Genomic DNA, 19,996 nt, shown 5'->3' with positions numbered 1-19,996 from the left:
CTTGTTTTTTTTCTCAAATGCATCTATTCAATCTATGGTGTGTTGATATATATTCCATGTCCATGGTTCAATTTTGAAGCTTGATTCTATTTACAGGTTTGCCTAGGCTTCATTGCGGATGTTGTGGATGAAGGAGTCATATTTTCCTTGCATGTTCAATGACTTTTGCTTTTATCTGCTCCTACACATTGTGTCCTTTGTGTGTTGGGAGGGGGTGTTGAGGAAATCGATGTGTGTTAGGGTAAGGTTGGTAGGTGAAACTGTTGGTATTTTCAATAAAATAGGAAATATTGTTAGCATGAATGCCTTTATTGACTTGTTCATACAATACATATTTATACCGTGGTCATCACAACAATTCAAGCATATCATTTCAATGCATCAGGATACAGTTTGAATATGAAATAATGGTAAGTTAGTGACATATATTGTAGCTTATTCAAGGATAGTCACAAATTGATAATGTTGCGTTGAATTCTAAGTCCGAGGGACACCAGTACAGATAGGCCTTATCGTGCGAACACTTGTAAAAGGTTCTTGGGTTATTAGGGTTTTCGTATGGTCCATCAACAGGTAACACCGTGCAGTTAATGTGTGCTGCAAAATAAAAAAAAAAAAACATCATCAGTATACTTGTACATGTAATCAATGACAGGTATTTATTTATAATGATACGTGCTTGTATACACTAGATAGTATTAAGATTACTAACACAAAGATTACAAATATTAATGAGACCCTACAGAGATGTTTATTTGATGTTAAGAGGGTTGCAAGCATCAATTACGCTTACGGAACTGAAAACTATCCATTAGATTATACAGAAAGAACAACTACATATTTGACTTCGGTTCTGTCAAATTTTCATTAGAATCTATAGATATGATAAATATTCATTTTACAGAAATGACAAGGACCCATCAGATTCTACACAAAAGGGAAAACATGTTAGACTCACAGGGAAATTCAATACCAATTAGATAATCATTGGAGAGTTTGTCCGAACAGGTAACATAGTTCTTGCAAAATCCTTCAATTTCACCTTTAGGTACATTGGAGGTATTCTATCAACAATAACAAGAACTTTATTAACCATGTTACTCGGATATACTCTGTAGAACTTAAAATCAAGGACACTGCAGACTCTTCAACATCAGTCGCTTACCTGTACTTACACGTGAGCTGTGTGATAAGCTGATTATTTGAATCTTCCCAATTGTTTATTTGCCCTTTCTAGATAGCAACATCCCTGCTTTCCCTACCTACGGTGTTTACATGTCCTTCTGACTCGATATTCAAGGTCATTATTAATGTTCCCGTGACTGATGTAAACTACTGAAGAGCATTAACCACAAAAGGTTATAAGAAATACAGATTGCTTAAAGATCAGGGGAGAGTATTATGGTTGACATCGTTATCTCAATTTGGAAATATTATGTTTCCTTAAGAGAAATAAAGTCAGACGTATTTAGTGCTTGTTTTGACATCACGTGGTTTGGTCGTCACAGTCATAAGTTTAAGATAACATTTCAAGTTCTTAGAGGAAAGTGATTTCATTATATCTGCTATTGCAATATCATGCCTTACTGAAAATGAGTGTTGAAATGATATCCATATGCTATCTGTTTATAGTGATATGCATAAATTGACCGAGATTTTATTAATGCTTACGTCCTTCCTCTGTTGTAGAAGACATTGTCGATGATTCCCATGTTGTCGTTCCCTCAGTAACAACTGTTGTGAGCGTGCCATTTGCCAAACCTGTCAGTGTATTCTTAATGGAATTGATTAAAGGGAAGCGACTCTGAGAAGAAGCACATGTCTGCCTAAAGTCATCCAAGTCCATTGACCAAATCATGACTCCGCCATATCCCTCACTTATTAGCCACTGCATCTGTAAACCAATTAAATTAATATTCAACAAGGTGTTAAGGTAGTGAATGAGCAAAAAACAAACAAAGCAATAGTTATAACCCTACCTCACGCTTTCAAGCTATTCGCCGGATAAATAGTTGAATAAATAAACAGCAATTATAATCACGATACGTATGATGCGAAAACTTATAAGGGACGACAGTTTTCTGAAGTTTTAAATTATTCAAGTCCAACTCAAAGCACCAACCGGTGAGACAGACAAAACATGACGGAATCAATATGTACAATTGTACGTATAACTTGTTGTTATGGTCGCTATTAAAAAAATGATAGGCATTGCTAGTAATATTTCAATGACAGAGTTCTGATTAAAATATAAAAAGAATACAATTATGCTCACATCTTTATTGACAACTATTCTATTTAGTTAATGAAAATTGAATACCAATGCACACAAGAGGGCAAGTCTCCAACGATGCTTGGGTTTTTTTCAACGGTATCTATGTAATCTTGCCTCGGCTCATACCCCCATTCCCCATCCCACGCCCACCCAATGTTGATTTTGAGTAAAGCATAGTTTCTTGTATACTTCATAACAAGTACAATTGCACAAAGAATACATGAAATAAGAATATATACTAAACGACATACCTTGTTACTCATGCTCTGTTCGTCGTCATAACCAATCCATAGTTCATCCTTGACATAATGGGGTACTCCTGCCTCTCTCTCAACTGCGCCATCTCCACTCGCAACCATTGGGCATATCTAACACACATACACACACATATAAATATATATATATATATATATATGGGGCAAAGAAGTAATTCAAACAGTGTAAACAATAAGGTTGGTTAAATTTTCGAGGCAATCCGCCCCTTTATCAAAACACAAAAAATCACAAATACAATCACATAATATAAATATATATATGTGTGTGTTCAAGCGCGACGAAGTACTCAACCAATGTTGTTTTTCCTGGTAATTTTGAGGCCATCGGCCCCTTCATCAAGACACAATATTCATACATATGACAGTAAGCACAAATGAAGACAATTACAATCGTTCCTGACTGGGCCACTTACTAACGATATTTGGCTTGTTGTCCTAATAATCTGTAATTAGCTTTTGATATTATTTCCCATTATGTTTTATTGATTTGTTTCTTTTCTTAATCTTAAATTCAATACAGACAAAAACAATCAAATAAGCTAACCTCGTAATATGCTAGGAAACCTTCTTCGTCAGTGTAGTTGCCTGGACCATTGGGGCCATCATGATAAGCGCCAATCCAATCATATGGTGCATATGAGAGTTCAAAACCACGCCCATATGTAGCCACTCCAATGTTGATCTTTTCTTTGTCAACTCCACGCATGTGCCAATACCTCCCAACCCAATCCTGATCACAAGATCAATTTTAACGTTTAAAGAAAAGATCAAGAATGAGCCATTACATCAAAAGCAAGTTGTTTTATTGCTTTCTGTTTAATTCTTAATTTTTGATTTTTCGAGTATCAATACAATTTCAAATCGTGTTATTGGTATACTTCATGAATAATATACAATATGTAAATTTATTCACTGTTTCTTTCACATTTGAAAATAACCTCACTGATTCCATACTTGGTCAAATAATCTAATATTGAGTTTTGCGTAATAATTTTGGCTCTTACCCTCAACTGGTTTTGAAAGGGTATTCTTAATATGTTTTACTCTTAGTTTTTATTATTATCATTATTATCCTTAGGTCATTTACCAAGTTAAGATTTCCATCAGGTCCACTTTCCCAACTGAGTGGCTTCAACTGACTGTGATGGCCGGTAAACTCATCCCAGTAGCCATGCATGTCAAACGTCATGATACTCAGGAAATCCAAGTTTCTGAAAAATAAATTTTCTTGAGAAACGGTACATGTTACATCAATCATTGCATGATGAAATTATCTGTTAACTGAATTGATTTTGATATCCGATGCATCTCCTGTTCAAAGTTTGTACATTTGCATATTGAAACCTGCTTTGGTGATCTTATGGATTAATGTTGCCCTACTCTGACAAGGCATTAACGTCGTATATAAGGTGGTGCGATATATTTTTCCTTACTCTGACAAAGCCTTCACATCGTATGCGTAGTCAATGTGTTCCTGCTCTGCAGCAACTGCAGCCGTCAATATCAGTGTAGTCATGTTTCCAGTAAGAGTTTCCGCGTCAAATTCTTGTCTTAGTAACTAAAAGAATAACAAGATACGTTTAGTTTGCATCAATTGAAATTTTCAATAGCAATAATAATGACAACCCGTTGAATAGACTACTGCTCCAGCATTGACTTACAGCTAGAGTACACCACAAAGTCATAACACGACTACATCAATAAAAACCTACTATACATTATGAAAACTTAGTTATATAAGTAAATTACAATTATTTGACTTGTCGTGTCAACATAACCAGAATACCAGCATGCAAATATATCCAATCAGAAAACAAACAAACAAAAAACAAACAAAAATGCATGATGAGAGATTTTATCCTCTTCGTGTGTTTTTTACAATGCTTCCATGTTAGTATTGAAGCTGCATACCACTTCTTCTTTGAATGCATTAGATATAATGATATACGTATCATTCTCTGTCAAAATACTACACAAGTCATTCATCATGACCACTTACTACTAGATATTTTTCTCAACGGCTGTGGAAATTGTAATGAAACTGAAAATTTAGCTATTCTCTCTGCAGTATCTAAATTCATTTCTGATTCAAAAAGATTTTAATTTCATACTTGATAACTTATAACCATATTGGTATAGTACATATACAAAATGTACATGTATGTAAGCATGTTATGATATAAAAGACACACTTATAATATTTATTATTATTTACTATATATTATTATTTCCTTTAACAAAATATGCATGTGTAGTGAGATATAATACAAATGATGTACATTTTGTATATTAATTATGATATACTAGTAGTAATCAACACATTTTTACAAAGATTGTATATATATTGATACCATGAAACTTGTACCATATAATTTAATGCTACGTCCTGCTTCTGCCTGCATTTTTCTATATATAAGTCATATGGTTGTTTACTATGGAGAGTGTGGCTTGGTAGTTAAAATATATATATATCTACCTACATGTAAATATTGTGAGGCAGCTCCTGTTAAATACTATTCTCAGTCAAATAATCATTTCAAACTTTATATTCAACCTTTAACCCAAACAATACAAACTATCTGGTGATATAGAATTTCTAAATTTCATCAGTGGATGGCCAGTGTGATGATGCAATGGACTATGTGACCTGTATCTGTTGGGATAAGGAAATTCAATATCATCAGATGTTTATTCCATACAGTTTGTTAAAATTTATTCAGTTAGGAAATGAATGCCTATTCTGTCTTTTTGCTTTAAATATTGTTTTACCTATTTAAAAAGGTTATGAGTATTCTGTTCATAAAACTAAATTAATACTAATCTAATGGAGCTGCCTCTTTGTTAAGCATTGAGATTGTAATATGTCATGTGTTATATTATGTCCATGTTTGTATCATTGTGTATGTTACTGTTTTGGGAGAGGACTTACATAGGCTTTGCCTGCTGTCCAATCCTATTGTCCTTGTGTACCAATAAAAGGTTTTGAAATTGAAATTGAAATTCAAACTTCCTACTTAAAAAACGGCTAAAGCAAACATTTGATGATTGATTTAGGCGTTATTGAAGTGAAAAAAGCACATAGTCCTGTGGATGGTATCCTCTCTGGTACCGGCATACAATTTTCACCCAAACTAATGTAATAGCAAATGGAATTATTTTCCCAGTCAAACTGAACACTCGACTGTCGAATATAGCCAATGAAACAAGGAATGAACATCTTGAGGTAAAATGTGTTAATAAATGTTGTTCTCACAATGTCACAAAATAAATAATAATACATTATAACCATAATCGTGAACCTGTATCCATTTCAAATGAAAGTTTCATAACACACTGCGATTTCTTTATTGTATCGAACCATAAAGGCAATGATCTATGATTCGTTTCATTTGAATCTGATCACATTTAAACGTCTCGCATACAGTATCCCTCCGCGATCAAATGTAAAGAAATGTATGCTAATTATCGGTATGCAACAGCTAAAGGGCCATTGTCCTTCGTTTGAATAAAGTTTAGATCGTCAAAATTAAACTTTCTAGAAAATGTGTTTTTTTTTCCAAATAGTGAAAGTTATAATCTTAACATTAATAAGGCAATTTACTATCAACATAAAGGAAAAGTTATTAAGTATATCAGGAAAAGTATTAAGTCCTGAAAATTCTTAATTCGACCCGAAGTATCACTAATTACCCTCAAAAAGATACTGTATTTGTATACCCTACGCCTTTGTTCTGTACGATTCAGGGTTAATTTTATTACTTGTAGGCACAAACACTTATATAGTCATCGTTCATTCAGATATAGATTTCATCAATATAAATTGTGCATGCATAGTAAACTGCAACGTATTCTTACCTTAAGGAGAATTCCGAAATTTTTTTTGTCTGTTTCGGGTCTTGACCCATGTCTTTGAGCTGGGTACTGCCAAGCCAAATCGATTCCATCAAAGCCATGTAAACGTAGGAAGCTAATGACAGAGGCGGCGAAGGCCCTTCTCCGTTTAGGTCCTGAAACCATGTGGGAAAACCTTGGGCTGCCCTGCATCCATCCTCCAACAGAAATCAGGACCTTCAGGTCAGGATTGTTTGCCTTTAGGCTTGTGGCATCTTGGTATCTGCGTGTGCACATGTGCAAAAATACAAAATAGAATTATTTGCTTGATGCATAACGTAATCATGCTCTGTAACACAACTTAGAAACCATCATATATTTAGGTTCACACCAAATGCCTATAATATAGTTCACCATACATTTGCTTTCATATCACATGTTTATAAGAAAGCTCGCCATACTATAGATTCACATGCCTATAAGATAGCTCGCCGTACTTTGGATTCACATCACATTCCAAAATGATACTTTGGATTCACATCACATTCCAAAATGATAACTCGTCAAACTTTGGATTCACTCACATGCCTATAAGATATCTCGCCATACTTTGGATTCACATCACATGCCTATAAGACAGCTCGCCATACATGGATTCTAATCACATGCCAAAATAATAACTCGCCATACTATGGATTCACGACGCATGTTTATAAGATAACTCGCCATACCATGGCTTCACAACGCATGCCTATAACATAGCTCGCTATACTATGGATTCATGACGCATGCTTATAAGATAGCTCGCCATACTATGGATTCATGACGCATGCTTATAAGATAGTTCGTCATACTATGGATTCACGACGCTTGCCTATAAGACAGCTCGCCATACTATGGATTCACAACGCATGCTTATAAGCTAGCTCGCCATACTATGGATTCAAATTGACTGTTAACAAACCATAAAGTGTTGATGAGAAAATTACTTCAGTGGAGAAAGTGTAAATAGTGTTAACGGTTATGCTTAGGTATAAAGTAGGCTATTATATAACCAAAATGAGACTCCTTTAAATCACAAGGTCGGACAACCGAAGGATGGACCGCCACTTTCGAATATTTCTTGAACCTTGAGTGTGAAACGTATTATGAGCGTACGAGCCTGTAGCGGAAATATATGATTCCTTTTCATTTGAACAAGATCTTTTTGTTGATGGGTAAATCTAGCGATTGATTTTCCAAGAAATAACAGATCGCATGCTATACATATTTAAAAAAAAAAACAGTAAGTTTCACGTTTCACAAAACATTGGCATGTTCATTTTCCATTATGAATTAATTAATACATTTTTTTCTCCATTATCTGTTGCTTGCTTAGTACAATAAAAAATAATGCTTGGTCATTGAAATTAACACTAACACAGTAATTGTTCTTCTATTTATAAAATATAATAAAGCTACGGTAGACGTCTTACATCAGTGTGTCGTTGACGCTGCTAGCCTGAATCTCACTATCGCTCGACACCTCGGCGAAGGCCACAATTAGATGGGTACACAGGAATTCGTCTACTTCATTGACGGTAAATTGACCAGGTCCATAACGGTCGGCCGCCCATGTGGTAAAATAACACATCCGTCTGTACTCTATGAAGAGGGAGAATATGTTTCATTGTCCAATTGCACCAAACCGCTAGATTTTATTACTAATGGCTGAATGAACACTTTAATTTTGCACTGATACTAACCTTTTGGAGGAGCTGGAGCGACAGCCTGTTCAAATGTATCTTTGAGGGTATTAAGAAGTGGATACGGCCTGTCAGAAGAACTACAGTATTGACTAAAATCGTCAAAGGATAACCCCCATACAGCGGCGCCGCCGTAGCCTTCATTGAAGATCCAGGTCGCCTAATTGCCGAAAATAAGTCGATAACAAAATTATTCATATTTCTGTTGAACGGCATCTATGAGTACCAAGTATATCAAATCAGTGAAGAGAGAGAGAGAGTAATATACAAACAAATGAAGTTGATAAGGCTAGGAACTGGGTTGACTCCAGAACAAATGGAAAACAACAGGTATTGAGGAAAAAACTAATATATAGGCACAGGAACTTAATCATCATACGAAAAGGAAAAGCAAGAACAGAACCATGTAGGACACAGAAAATTAATATATATATATATATATATATGTATATATGGGGCAAAGAAGTAATTCAAACAGTGTAAACAATAAGGTTTGTTAAATTTTCGAGGCAATCCGCCCCTTTATCAAAACACTTGTTTTGATAAAGGGGCGGATTGCCTCGAAAATTTAACAAACCTTATTGTTTACACTGTTTGAATTACTTCTTTGCCCCATATAATCATTACAAGTAATTCGTATCCTCCATACATTTATGTGAGGATCCAGTGTTATCTGGATTATACTGTTCATATTACTTCTTTGACCCTTATATATATGTATATATATATATGTTACAGAGGCGACACCCAAACATCGAAGGGAAAGACACCAGAAACTGTAGGAATGTCAAAGCAAACGAAACTTCAAATTTCAACAGCATCCTGGGTAACACTAAGAAAAAGAAAAACAACATGAACGAACAGAGACAAAAGAGTATATAATTTCAATTATGCTGAAAAAACTTTAGTAGCTTTTATTTTCTGGCTAAGCTTAGCATATATATGCCAAAGACATTATTATAAATGCAATTTACTGTAAATGTAAGACATCATATCAAACTGTACTTTTACTGATGCAATACAATATATAAAACAAGTTTATCAATAAATGACAATTCAGTATGTTGTTCAGTTTAGCGTACATTTTAAAGGTACAGCGAGTTAATTATTTAGACTTTTAAAGCATTTGTTACTGTGATTCCCACACATACTTTTTCTGTGACACTTTGAATGTCATCAAAGCCAATCCACAAGGAACTTCCAACAAAATATGGAACTCCCTCATCGCGGAACACACCACCAGATCCTACCTCGACGGATTTACAAAGCTGCAAATGTTCACAAGACACATGTACAATATGTTTCTATGCAAGGCTCTGTCATGTCAATCAACAATATATATCATATCAAGATGTCTTAATACTTAAATAACAATATTATCACAATTTGAATGATTTTAAATTTCTTAATAAAGATGTCTTGCTAGAGAAAAACATATTTTCGGAGTCAAAACTATCCAGAAAATTCATTGAAAGTTTTCATTTATATTCTCACAAATACTTATGAGTCGTGTGATTTACATCCTAAACTCGAGACAATATCATATGGAATTTATACCACTCATTCAGTAATTTGACATGACATAGCGACTCATGTAAGATTATCTTTGTAGCTATCAAACATGCAATGTACTCTTCTTTGAATAATAACTTCTTTTTTTATTTTTTATTTTTGTTTATCCATTCATAATATTGTACATTTCATTCATCAAACTGCTTGTAAAATTAATGTTGCAACTTGTCCGATGCACGTTTCTGTATTCTTCAGTTAGTGAAGTACTAATATATACAATATATATATACCTTCACCAATGAACATGATTATGACTACACAACAAAAATGTATACCTCTTAACTAAACTCAGGTATATATGTAGTTTTATATTACATTTATATTTTATATTATATTATATTTACAAACCTCGTAATATGCCCTAAAACCAAGAGTAGCAGTGTTATTAGAGGCGGGTGCGGGTCCTGTGACGCCAACTCCAACACCATCGTTTGAATCGTTAGATAAAACGTAGCCACGTCCATAGGTGGCAATACCCATATCCATGCTCGATTTTGGAATTCCAAGGAAACTGAAGTAATCTCCTATAGCTTTCTGAATAATAGATGAAAAGTACCTCAAATTATATAATCATGGTACAGCTTATACGATCCATATATTTTGCATATAATTTCCACGGTTACAGTAAATGCTAATAGGGACCAACCAACCAATTATTTTTAGACATTAGGGTTAACGTTTTGGAGCATTTCATTCAGATTCTTGAATTCAATATGACAATTATGGTTTATAATAAAAGTTTAGGGTCTCTTACAACACCTGCTCTCTCCTTACATTTGTACAGCATATTACAACACCTAATCAAAACTAAAAGTTGGGTCCTTCAGCTCAGATTTTCTCCAGTGTGAATTATCATTACCTGAATTTTGGGGGGAAAAAATCAATCGGACTTACGAAATTTATATCAACATTTCTTATTGCTAGCTACCTATCAGGCAACATATTAATTTTCTTACTTCAGAACATACTTGCCAATAAGTGGCTGCCAGACATTGTATCCCTGGCTCAACTTTCTATACACAAGGGATGTTTCAAAAATCTATTTTTTCAATTGGTTGGTTGTTCCCTAATATATCGACAATGTCGCTCTGCTAGTTGACATTTCCATTGTGCATAAATTTGTTAACTGAAATTGAAATCATTTAAATCACAACAAAACTTCATTTAAAAGATGCCAATAAGATAATTTTACCTCATAATAGGTCGTCATCTTTTCAAGACAATAACATCTAAATTTGAAATTACCATATTTATTTGAAGATGTTATTTTCATGAGATAATGTCACCTAAAAAGGACCATGTCACTGTAATTAGGACGGTAAACGTTTTTTTCTGGGAAATTGATCAATCATAAGCCGTTGTAGTTATACAGATCGACTTTTATTTCGTACCGGACAATTTATGACAGATTTGCTCTATCCTAACGTTTTGTAGAGCAAATATTTTGCACAGACAATTCATTTGCAAATCTATTCTATCCCATCGCATTTTAACGCACATATTTTAAAGAAACAATTGTATTACGAATTGATTATATCACACTAAATCATATAACATATTCTTTATTCAGACAATAATATCACAGACTGTTGATATCCAAGCTCCATCATAATACAAACACTTTATCCAGTCAATAACATCACAAACTGATTAACTCGGTATTATTATTATGAAACCTTTTTTATAATAGACTTATTTTACCCTAAAAATAATTATAAGAATTCGGTTTTTTCCTCGGGTATTCTTAGTGTGAGATTTTACACGGAGAGTGTTTCACCTTGTGCTTAATCCAGCGGTATAAAACACCAAACTCTCCTCCTGATATTTTGATAGGAATCTATATAACAATTTATTAATTTCTCGAATCATTGGCAAATATATTTTTAGTTGAACCCTTATATCAAATTGAAAATATTCCGGTGACAAATTAATAACATTATATGCAGGCATATTATATCACACTGTTTTTTATGATAATTATGCTTCATTTTGATTATACCTTTGTGTTTTATAGTACATTGATATTGTTTTATACTACATGTATATAACCCTGAAGTGCATTGTAAGTTATGACATTTACACGTTGGGGACAATATCATTATACATTGATACATATATTTGAAATATACAAAAAATGATAGATAACTTTTAAGGACTGAAATGGGATTTCTGGTAAATAATGATGGAGTGCTGCAAAATATGTCAAAATATGCTTTACCTCAACCCTGGAATATGTTTGAATACTGGATGCATTTTTGTAAATAAACACATTGCAATTTTCATTCAACACTAAATTGGCAAGTGATAATTACCATATTGAGGAATCTGTCCTTGCCAGAATCGGTGCTTCTTGGTACTCTTCGACTATGATGTGTAGTCACCGTATCATCAGACTCGTCGTACAAAGCGTAAGATTGCAAAGTCGAAAAGTCGAAGTTCCTTTCAAAAGAAAATAATACCTTAAGTCAATTGATTCACAAGGATGTTGATTATCCAATAAAAGTTTTTGCATGGGTACTAGATTATCCTTTGTGCAAGTCCCGGTATGTTTTGTATAGGGGGCAAATACACAAAATATTTACTATGATATCACAGAAGATATTAATGACATACAACACCTGAGATATAGAAAACAACATGATGTTGATTTTATTATGACTGCAATTCACTTTTTTAATTTTGCGTGTAATTTATTTTTGCTTTACTATGCGATGAGAGTGAACGGCGATTTCAAATCCGTCGCGATTATTTGTAACAGCTATGGATGGCAACCAAGCTCTCAATTGCTGATTAAGCCTTGAAGATTCTTTTCTTGATCAGCGTTAGCGAAATCATTCATTCACGCATATTTCTGAAGAGGTAAGTTCGCGAAATCAAAATGATTTACAGTATTAATACATCAAAATGTCACTTACGATGCAGTTTCTTTGATAGTGTTGAGGTCATAGTTGTAGTTAAAGTCGTCCAGTGTAGGTCCAATGAGATCAGCGACAAAAAGAAAAGTAATATTTGTTGATGCTGTTTCAGCATCAAATGCTTGGCGAATTTCCTGTGATGAAACAAACACCATGGTTTAGCGAATATTGAGCTGATATATTATAACCAATGATGGTCTGAACTCAATTCAAGTTCCTTTGCATGACCATCACCACATTTACAGCTTGTTAAACCAAATCTTACGAGATATTACATAAATGTTAAAATCTATATATTAATTGAGGTTTAGATTTAAGTATCTTGTATGACGGATGTCGTCAATGAAGCAGAAGACGCTAACTATTCCGGGACAGCTGGTTTTATTTTCCTAACAGATTAATTTTCAAAGGTACTTAACACCTTGCGAGTTCTGTCCATACTGATTTGGGTGAAGATCGCGAAATGCTTTTGCGTCTATATCTATTACCTCTCCGATCAAAATTTGATTATGGTTTCGTAGTCTATGGGTCAGCACGTAAGTCTTACTTGAGGATGCTGAACGATATTCACAATGATGAACTGCGTCTTGTAATTGCAGTTTTCACACCAACTCCTATTGAATGTCTTTATTTGGAATTAAACGACGATTTTGGTCAAAACGGAAAATTGATTACAACGTTAAGTGTTCGAATCGTTGAACTTCTTAGAGATCTTTAAAAAAAAATAGGCTTTTCTAACATCTCTTCCTGCAATATATCTAGCATACCCACAAACCCTAACATGAATTTATCTCTGCATGATTTAGAATAATCACCCACTCTTTCTGAAGAATATAAAGCACTTTATCTGTACTCATAACGCACTTCCCCACACACTTCATTCTGCACACTGACGGATCAAAGAATGGTAAATGGGTCGGAGCAATCTGCTGCTCTCCCAACTAAACCAGATCCATTCGACTCCCATATGGTGCTTTAACGAGAAAACTGACACTACATCTTAGCATGTAAGCATCCCATAGCAATGACATCGCTACATACAGACAGCAAACCGTCAATTAAATCTCGCATATAGGGTCATCGGAAACAGTCTCTTTAAAAAGAACAATAAAATGTTCCAAACAAGTCAAAGCGTCGAAGTGAGGAGATGATTGGATAAAATATTTGACTATTTGCAAGCAATAGGTCTTTGTTCAAAAATCTGTTATTATTATTCACAACTCATAGTTATCTTCCGACATCTTTTAATCTACCGTTAGTAGTATTTTTCTCATTTCATCTAGACTACTAGACTACTGTCTTTTTTTAATTCCGTGCTTACATTCCAGTTAGCACGCATTTTACCCTAATATATTGAATAAGTACGATTCTTAGTTACTAGAACAGGTCTAATGGTTTATTTTAAAAGAAATAGTTCTTCTTTAGATAGTCATCAAACGACACTCTGACCGACGGAGCTTCGCGGCCCATAAACAATGAAAAAGCTACAATAGTTACATATGTACTGTTTCTTATATTTACCTGGCTCATTAGTTTGAAGTAGTCAGAGTTCCCTTTCCATTGAAGACAGAGGCCTCCGAAATCTCGTTTTTTCAAGAATGGGATGATGCTGCTGATGAAAGTCGTTCTATTTGTGGTATCTCGTGCCATGTTTTCTAAATCTCCTGGATCGTTTTCGGATAACATAATCAACGTTTTAAGATTCGGGTTGGCCGACGTTAGGTTGTTAAATGTCTTGTAGCTGAAATAATGATGCATTATCATGGTTTTTATATATTGATTGACGTACAAAGCTTTATATTACTTTTACATGGACATATTTCCATGTAGTTTTAAAACCTTTTTTTTTTTTTTTTCTTCATAGCGTTTAAATTCAAATATGTAATTCAAAAGGAAACGTATGCTATATATCATATTCTAACTTAGAATTATATTTGCCGTCAGAAACTCCGGGAGAGCTTCCGGTCCATGGAAATACAACAACGACTTCATATGAAGGCAAACAATGTACGTCCGTATTAATTCTCAACATTTCATCATTTCCGTTTTGATTTTGCCCAGTGATAATAATGGAATTTTACATTTCTACCAAGAAGTGTTTTCACTATGGTGTATTTCTACAGCATAAATGAAAAGTTGCAATACCGACAAAGACGGTTATTTCATCTGTCAATAACTTACTTATTTGTGTCTTTCATTATCCGCCTGTAAATCTCCCAAACTTTGGCTTTCCTGACTATTGCATTCGCAAACACGAGGTGAGTACAGAGGAAGGGGTCGATCAAATCCGGTGTATATTTGGCTATACCATCTCTTTGAGCAGACCAGCCATCATAGAAACATGTACGACGAGGGTTAGCCACTTTAAAACAAACAACATTAACAAATGTATATCAAAACTACCTGTACAATAATATCGTTAATCTTATTGATTCGGAATTGTCCGCGCCATTCAGTTTAAGAAAAAAAAATACAGTTATAATTCGGTATCATTCACACCAAATTAACAAAAAGCGCAGATGAAATATGGAGTTTAATGTCATAATTTAATGCGGATGAAACAAATGTATTCTCTATCTTATTAATAAAATATTGGTATAGAAGTGATATCATCTAAAACCAAAAATAGAAGTAAAAAATAATCATTTATATTCATAAGTAAAGTCAATCAGTTCGTTTTCTCACATAGTATTGTTATAATGGTTACGTGGTTTTTGTTTATAAATGTAAAACTCCTTTTTGTAATTGAGTTCAGTATCCTATTTAATGCACATATTTCTCGAAATACTGCGGATATTTTATTCTTTTTATAGAATATTAAAAAAAATAACTGTATCAAAACTTTTTATATGGGATCATCTGAATTTAAAACGTATGTGTATCATACTGGTTTAGTGTAGAGAATCTATGTTTCCGGAATCTGAGATTGTTTAACACTATTTTCTTTCTTTTCTATTTGACATTTTGAAATGTTTTTTTCACTTTCATAGAATGTGTTATATAATTGATTACACTCAAAGTTTTAATTTGGGAAATGATTTTGTATGATTTTGATATCAATCATTGTTACATGGTGCAAGAATAAGGCACACATCAATTCATCAAAATATTTGAAATATGATTAGCCGCCTTTTTCAAGCAAACATAACATCTTACAGAAATTAGAGAAAAACGCCTAAATACATTGGAATATATCTAAAAACAAGTTATGCAATTATAAAATATTCTGAAATCTTACATGTAAAACATTAACAGGTCTTTTCCTTATTTCCTTATAGGAATATCTCTCTGTGTTCTCCCGCTTAACTATAAGTGTAAAGTTGGCTTAACATACTTCGAATTATTTTCAAACTTCATATTTTAGAAATTATCTTTATCATTGAATAATTAATGCTCACCAGATTCCGACAACTGAAAAATAACAGCACACAGTAGTAATTTTAGGCCCAGCATGTTCGCTCTTCTGTAATGACTAGTGTGAACCTTTACACTTTTCTCTTGTAGTGACACCCAGAGAGCAAATCACTTGTATTGATCAAAACTGCCCATGCCACTGAACAAAAGTCGTATGTTAATTACACTCATGTACCACACCCCCTAAAGCTACATTAACAGAATGTTTCTGGAAACCATTAAAATTAATTGAATTGCGTCTATACATTAGCGGTATGTTTTGCAGCGCTGTATTTAAACACATAATACATACGGTCACCGCCGTAATGAACTTTGTACACATCACTGCAACTAATTTACTCTCGTACTTATATAGTACAGTAGTACAATAGTAGTAGTAGTGACACATGGTTCTGTCATTACGCAACAATATTATACCCCCAAGAATTGAATTACGTGTGTTTAATTCCAACAAATAAAACACGTAAGAAACATTACCCTAACGGCAAAATCTGTTTGCATATTAAGATTTTAGGTTATAGAAAAATAGTTTAATTCCGTTGTTCATTTTGATTCTGTTGCTTCCGAAATGCTTCAGAAAATTTTTAAAATAAGATGTTTCCGAAGAATCATTGTTTTACCTGTATTAAGCATATAAGTATTAACTGTTTATTTATAAGTTGGTTTAACTACAAATCACTATTAGAAAAAATACGTAATAGTTTGCTTTAAATATATCATAAAATTAAATTTCCCCTTAATTGCGAAAATTATAAGTGTTTTTGCAATACCTAAATCTGTGCAAAAAAAAAGGTAATTTATTGAATAACACATAAACTCTAACGAGTTCACAATTTCTTATCATTAAAAATGAGGTACTGGTTGATGTTATGTTACAGTATATTAATGTGTAGTAACAAAGATAGGGTACAGAGTGGGATAAAGGGGGGGGGGGGTTACCAGCTCAAAAGGACCACAGAATGTGATGGAAAATATGTGGAGACGAATCGATCAACCTCTTTCTAAATGCAAGATGGTGGGCGTGATCATGCTGACCCCATACACTGATCACGCGTGATAGTTATAATTAGCTCAAGTGGTAAGTAACTGGCAGATAACCACTGACTGATATTTCAGTAACCTCTATCTTAATGACTTCAGCTAACCTCATAATTAGTTAACAATCTTTATTCGAACAATTGTTCAGATAAAAATGTATTGAAATATAAAACTATTTCACAATCAGTAAATCATATAAACAGGTCATATATTGAATTATAGCTAAGCTCTCACATCAAACATTATTTCAATTTGAATAATGAGAATTTGTGAAGTCGCAAAAGCTTATAACATTTAGCAAATTTATTCATTTAGCAATTATGACTTAATAAAACATTTTAGTGCCTTAGCAAGATAATTCTAAACTAGTCCCTAAGACAAATCTATTGCATCATCTTTGGCAGTGTATTTTGAGTTAATTTATATAATATAAAAGTACTATTTATGTTGTATTCCGTCAATATGTGTCTTATCTTATAGAAAATAGGGAATTTTGACATATGCGATATTGATATGGAATCAATCTACCAGGGATATATGCTGGTGGCGGAAGGAAAACGATATACATAAGAGTGAAGCAAAGGAAATACGTTTAACTTGTGCAACTTGTCGCGTCGGCCCCTAGTGTCCATATCATACAAATACGAAAAACGAAGTTATTCTTCGATTCATTAAGTGATGGTGAATATATGGAGATGTGATCAACGCACTGAAAATTGAGTACGGTTTTAGTAGAAATCAATCGATGAACAGCTTTTGGAATAAATAGAGAATTATCTAAGAGTCCATGGAACTTTTAACAGTTTTACCAAAATGTCAGATTTTTAGTTTTTTGTTGTTCTTTGTGTTTTTTATGATTCTTTATTTATTTTATAGTTTATTCGGATGGCTCACAACTACCCCTTCACAGAGAAAATCGTAGATACCTGATTGATATGTTGTGAGCCTCGCATTGAAAGATTTGAATTTTGCCTGACATATTGTATTATTTTTCAAAATAATACCCTTCAGTATCTATACACTTTTCACAGTGGTGTTAAAGGGCCACAGTACCACTTTTATAGAACTCCTTTACTTGGCTGTTCAGAAAGTAATTCACTGCATGTATGACGTCATCATCGGACTGAAAGGTGGTGCCTGAAATAGCTGTTTCCAGTTTTGGAAATAGATGAAAGTCTGATGGAGCGTGATCAGGTGAATAAGACTGATATATCAATCAATCTAAAGCCACAATCGTGAATGGCAGCCAAGGCATTGATAGACTTGTGAACAGGAGCATTGTCCTGATAGAATAACACACCTTTAGTGAGCTTTCCCGACGGTTAAATTGAATATTTTCATGTAATTGCCTTTAAAGTGAAGAATAGCATGTGCCATTTATTGTTTGTCCTTTTTCGAGATAATCTATCAGCAGAATATCATCTGCATACCAGAAATGCGAGTTCATAACCCTCCCAGCTGATAGAACAGTCTTTGCCTTCTTTTGCGGGGAGACCCAGGTTGCTTCCATTGTTTCGATTGTTGTTTGGCCTATGTGGTAAAATGATGGACCCTTTTTTCCTCCATAGTGACAAATCTCCGAAGAAAGTTGGCAGGATCTTCCCCCAAAAAGGTTAAGATTAGCACGCGATAATGTTTGTATGGTGTGCTTGTGATCAACTGTCAGAAGTCTTGGCTTCCATTGGGCCGAAAGCTTTTTCGTTGCAAGATCCTTGGTCAGAATTGAATGTCCTCTTTCCTGTGAAATGCCCTGGAGTAGACTGTGACTCGTCTGTCAGCCATAACGGCATCATGAACTTTATTGACAATTTCGGGGACTGCAACATTGACAGGCCTTCCAGGACGGGAGTCATCCTCAAGGCTTTGTTGGCTGCGCTTCCGCCACACACATTTTCACAGTAGCACATGAAGGGGTGTCTTTCCTTCGTGTTGCTACCATATCCTTATGGATACAGTATCCTTAGGTGTTAAACCTTTTTATGCAAATATTAGATTACTGCTCTTTCGCCGATTGTGTCCATATTGAAAAGCCGCTTGTCTTGTTTTCTTTAGAGTGTTACCAGATGAGACAAGTCCTTGGGTACACGGTTCTATGTAGTCAGAGAATAGTAGCATCGTAGGACTTTAAACATATCATTGAGTACCTCCTTCAATACGAGGCTCACAACTTATCAATAATCTCCCGTAAGTAATCTTGGCCCTATGTATGTGTTCCATGACATTTGCTTTAATAGTTCACCACGTCCTCGGATCAACAATGAAATATCGTTTTGAAATAATTGTTTTTTGTTATATTAATGAATTCAAATTGAATTGGGCACATCATTTACTGGTTATCATCTGGAATTATAAGATAGTTTTTATATGCTGAAAATTAATTTCTTAGATGTATTAGAAGCAGACACATAGAAATATTTATTTAGTTTGGTTTCCACCTTTTCTTTTACCATGTAGACTTGTGTTTTGATCTGTACATTGTTATGCCTTTATGCCTTAAAATGCTGTAGTGGTTATTCACATTGCTGAAATAGCGATGCTGTCGTCAAGGTGAAAATCATTCCTACCAATAATCACTCTTCCGACATTTGTATCTACCCTTGGGACACGTAAAAACAATGTGTTTTACACAATCTGTGTTATTCCTTTTACTAATAATTTGGCTCAGTGTTGATGGCTTATTCATAGGAGTGCTATATATATGTTGCTTCAATACCAATTATCCTTAAACTGTATTGTACGTCTTGACTTACATTTGATAATTAGGGAAATATGTAAAATGTGTGTATGGTGAAGTTTCAAATTGTTTTCCTTGGTTTCATATCATATCGCTGTGAATTGAGTAACACCTCAATTCCTACCTTTCTTATTACATATACAGTATTTGCGACTTAAATGGACATTGTTCTTGTGTTATGACCAGGATGACACGTT

General features: G+C 34.0%; 1 protein-coding gene across 1 annotated transcript; it reads right to left on the bottom strand.

Moving 5' to 3' along the window:
* Positions 1–288: 288 nt before the first annotated feature.
* LOC117323576 (chitotriosidase-1-like) lies at positions 289–16,134 on the bottom strand. The gene is made up of 16 exons (XM_033878880.1): positions 16,012–16,134; positions 14,795–14,975; positions 14,135–14,354; positions 12,614–12,747; positions 12,011–12,137; positions 10,047–10,232; positions 9,278–9,394; positions 8,127–8,286; positions 7,857–8,025; positions 6,406–6,664; positions 3,984–4,108; positions 3,638–3,761; positions 3,095–3,280; positions 2,527–2,643; positions 1,672–1,894; positions 289–597 (listed from the first exon to the last, which is right to left on the bottom strand). Exons 1-16 carry the CDS (start codon positions 16,064–16,066, stop codon positions 440–442), a joined length of 2,541 nt encoding a protein of 846 aa, XP_033734771.1. The 5' UTR covers positions 16,067–16,134; the 3' UTR covers positions 289–439.
* Between the last annotated feature and the right edge of the window lie 3,862 nt (positions 16,135–19,996).

Source organism: Pecten maximus, chromosome 3, assembly GCF_902652985.1.
Source record: "Pecten maximus chromosome 3, xPecMax1.1, whole genome shotgun sequence".
Classification (NCBI taxonomy): domain Eukaryota; kingdom Metazoa; phylum Mollusca; class Bivalvia; order Pectinida; family Pectinidae; genus Pecten; species Pecten maximus.
Note: the sequence above shows the minus strand (reverse complement) of the source record. Positions and strands in the feature narration are given on the sequence as shown.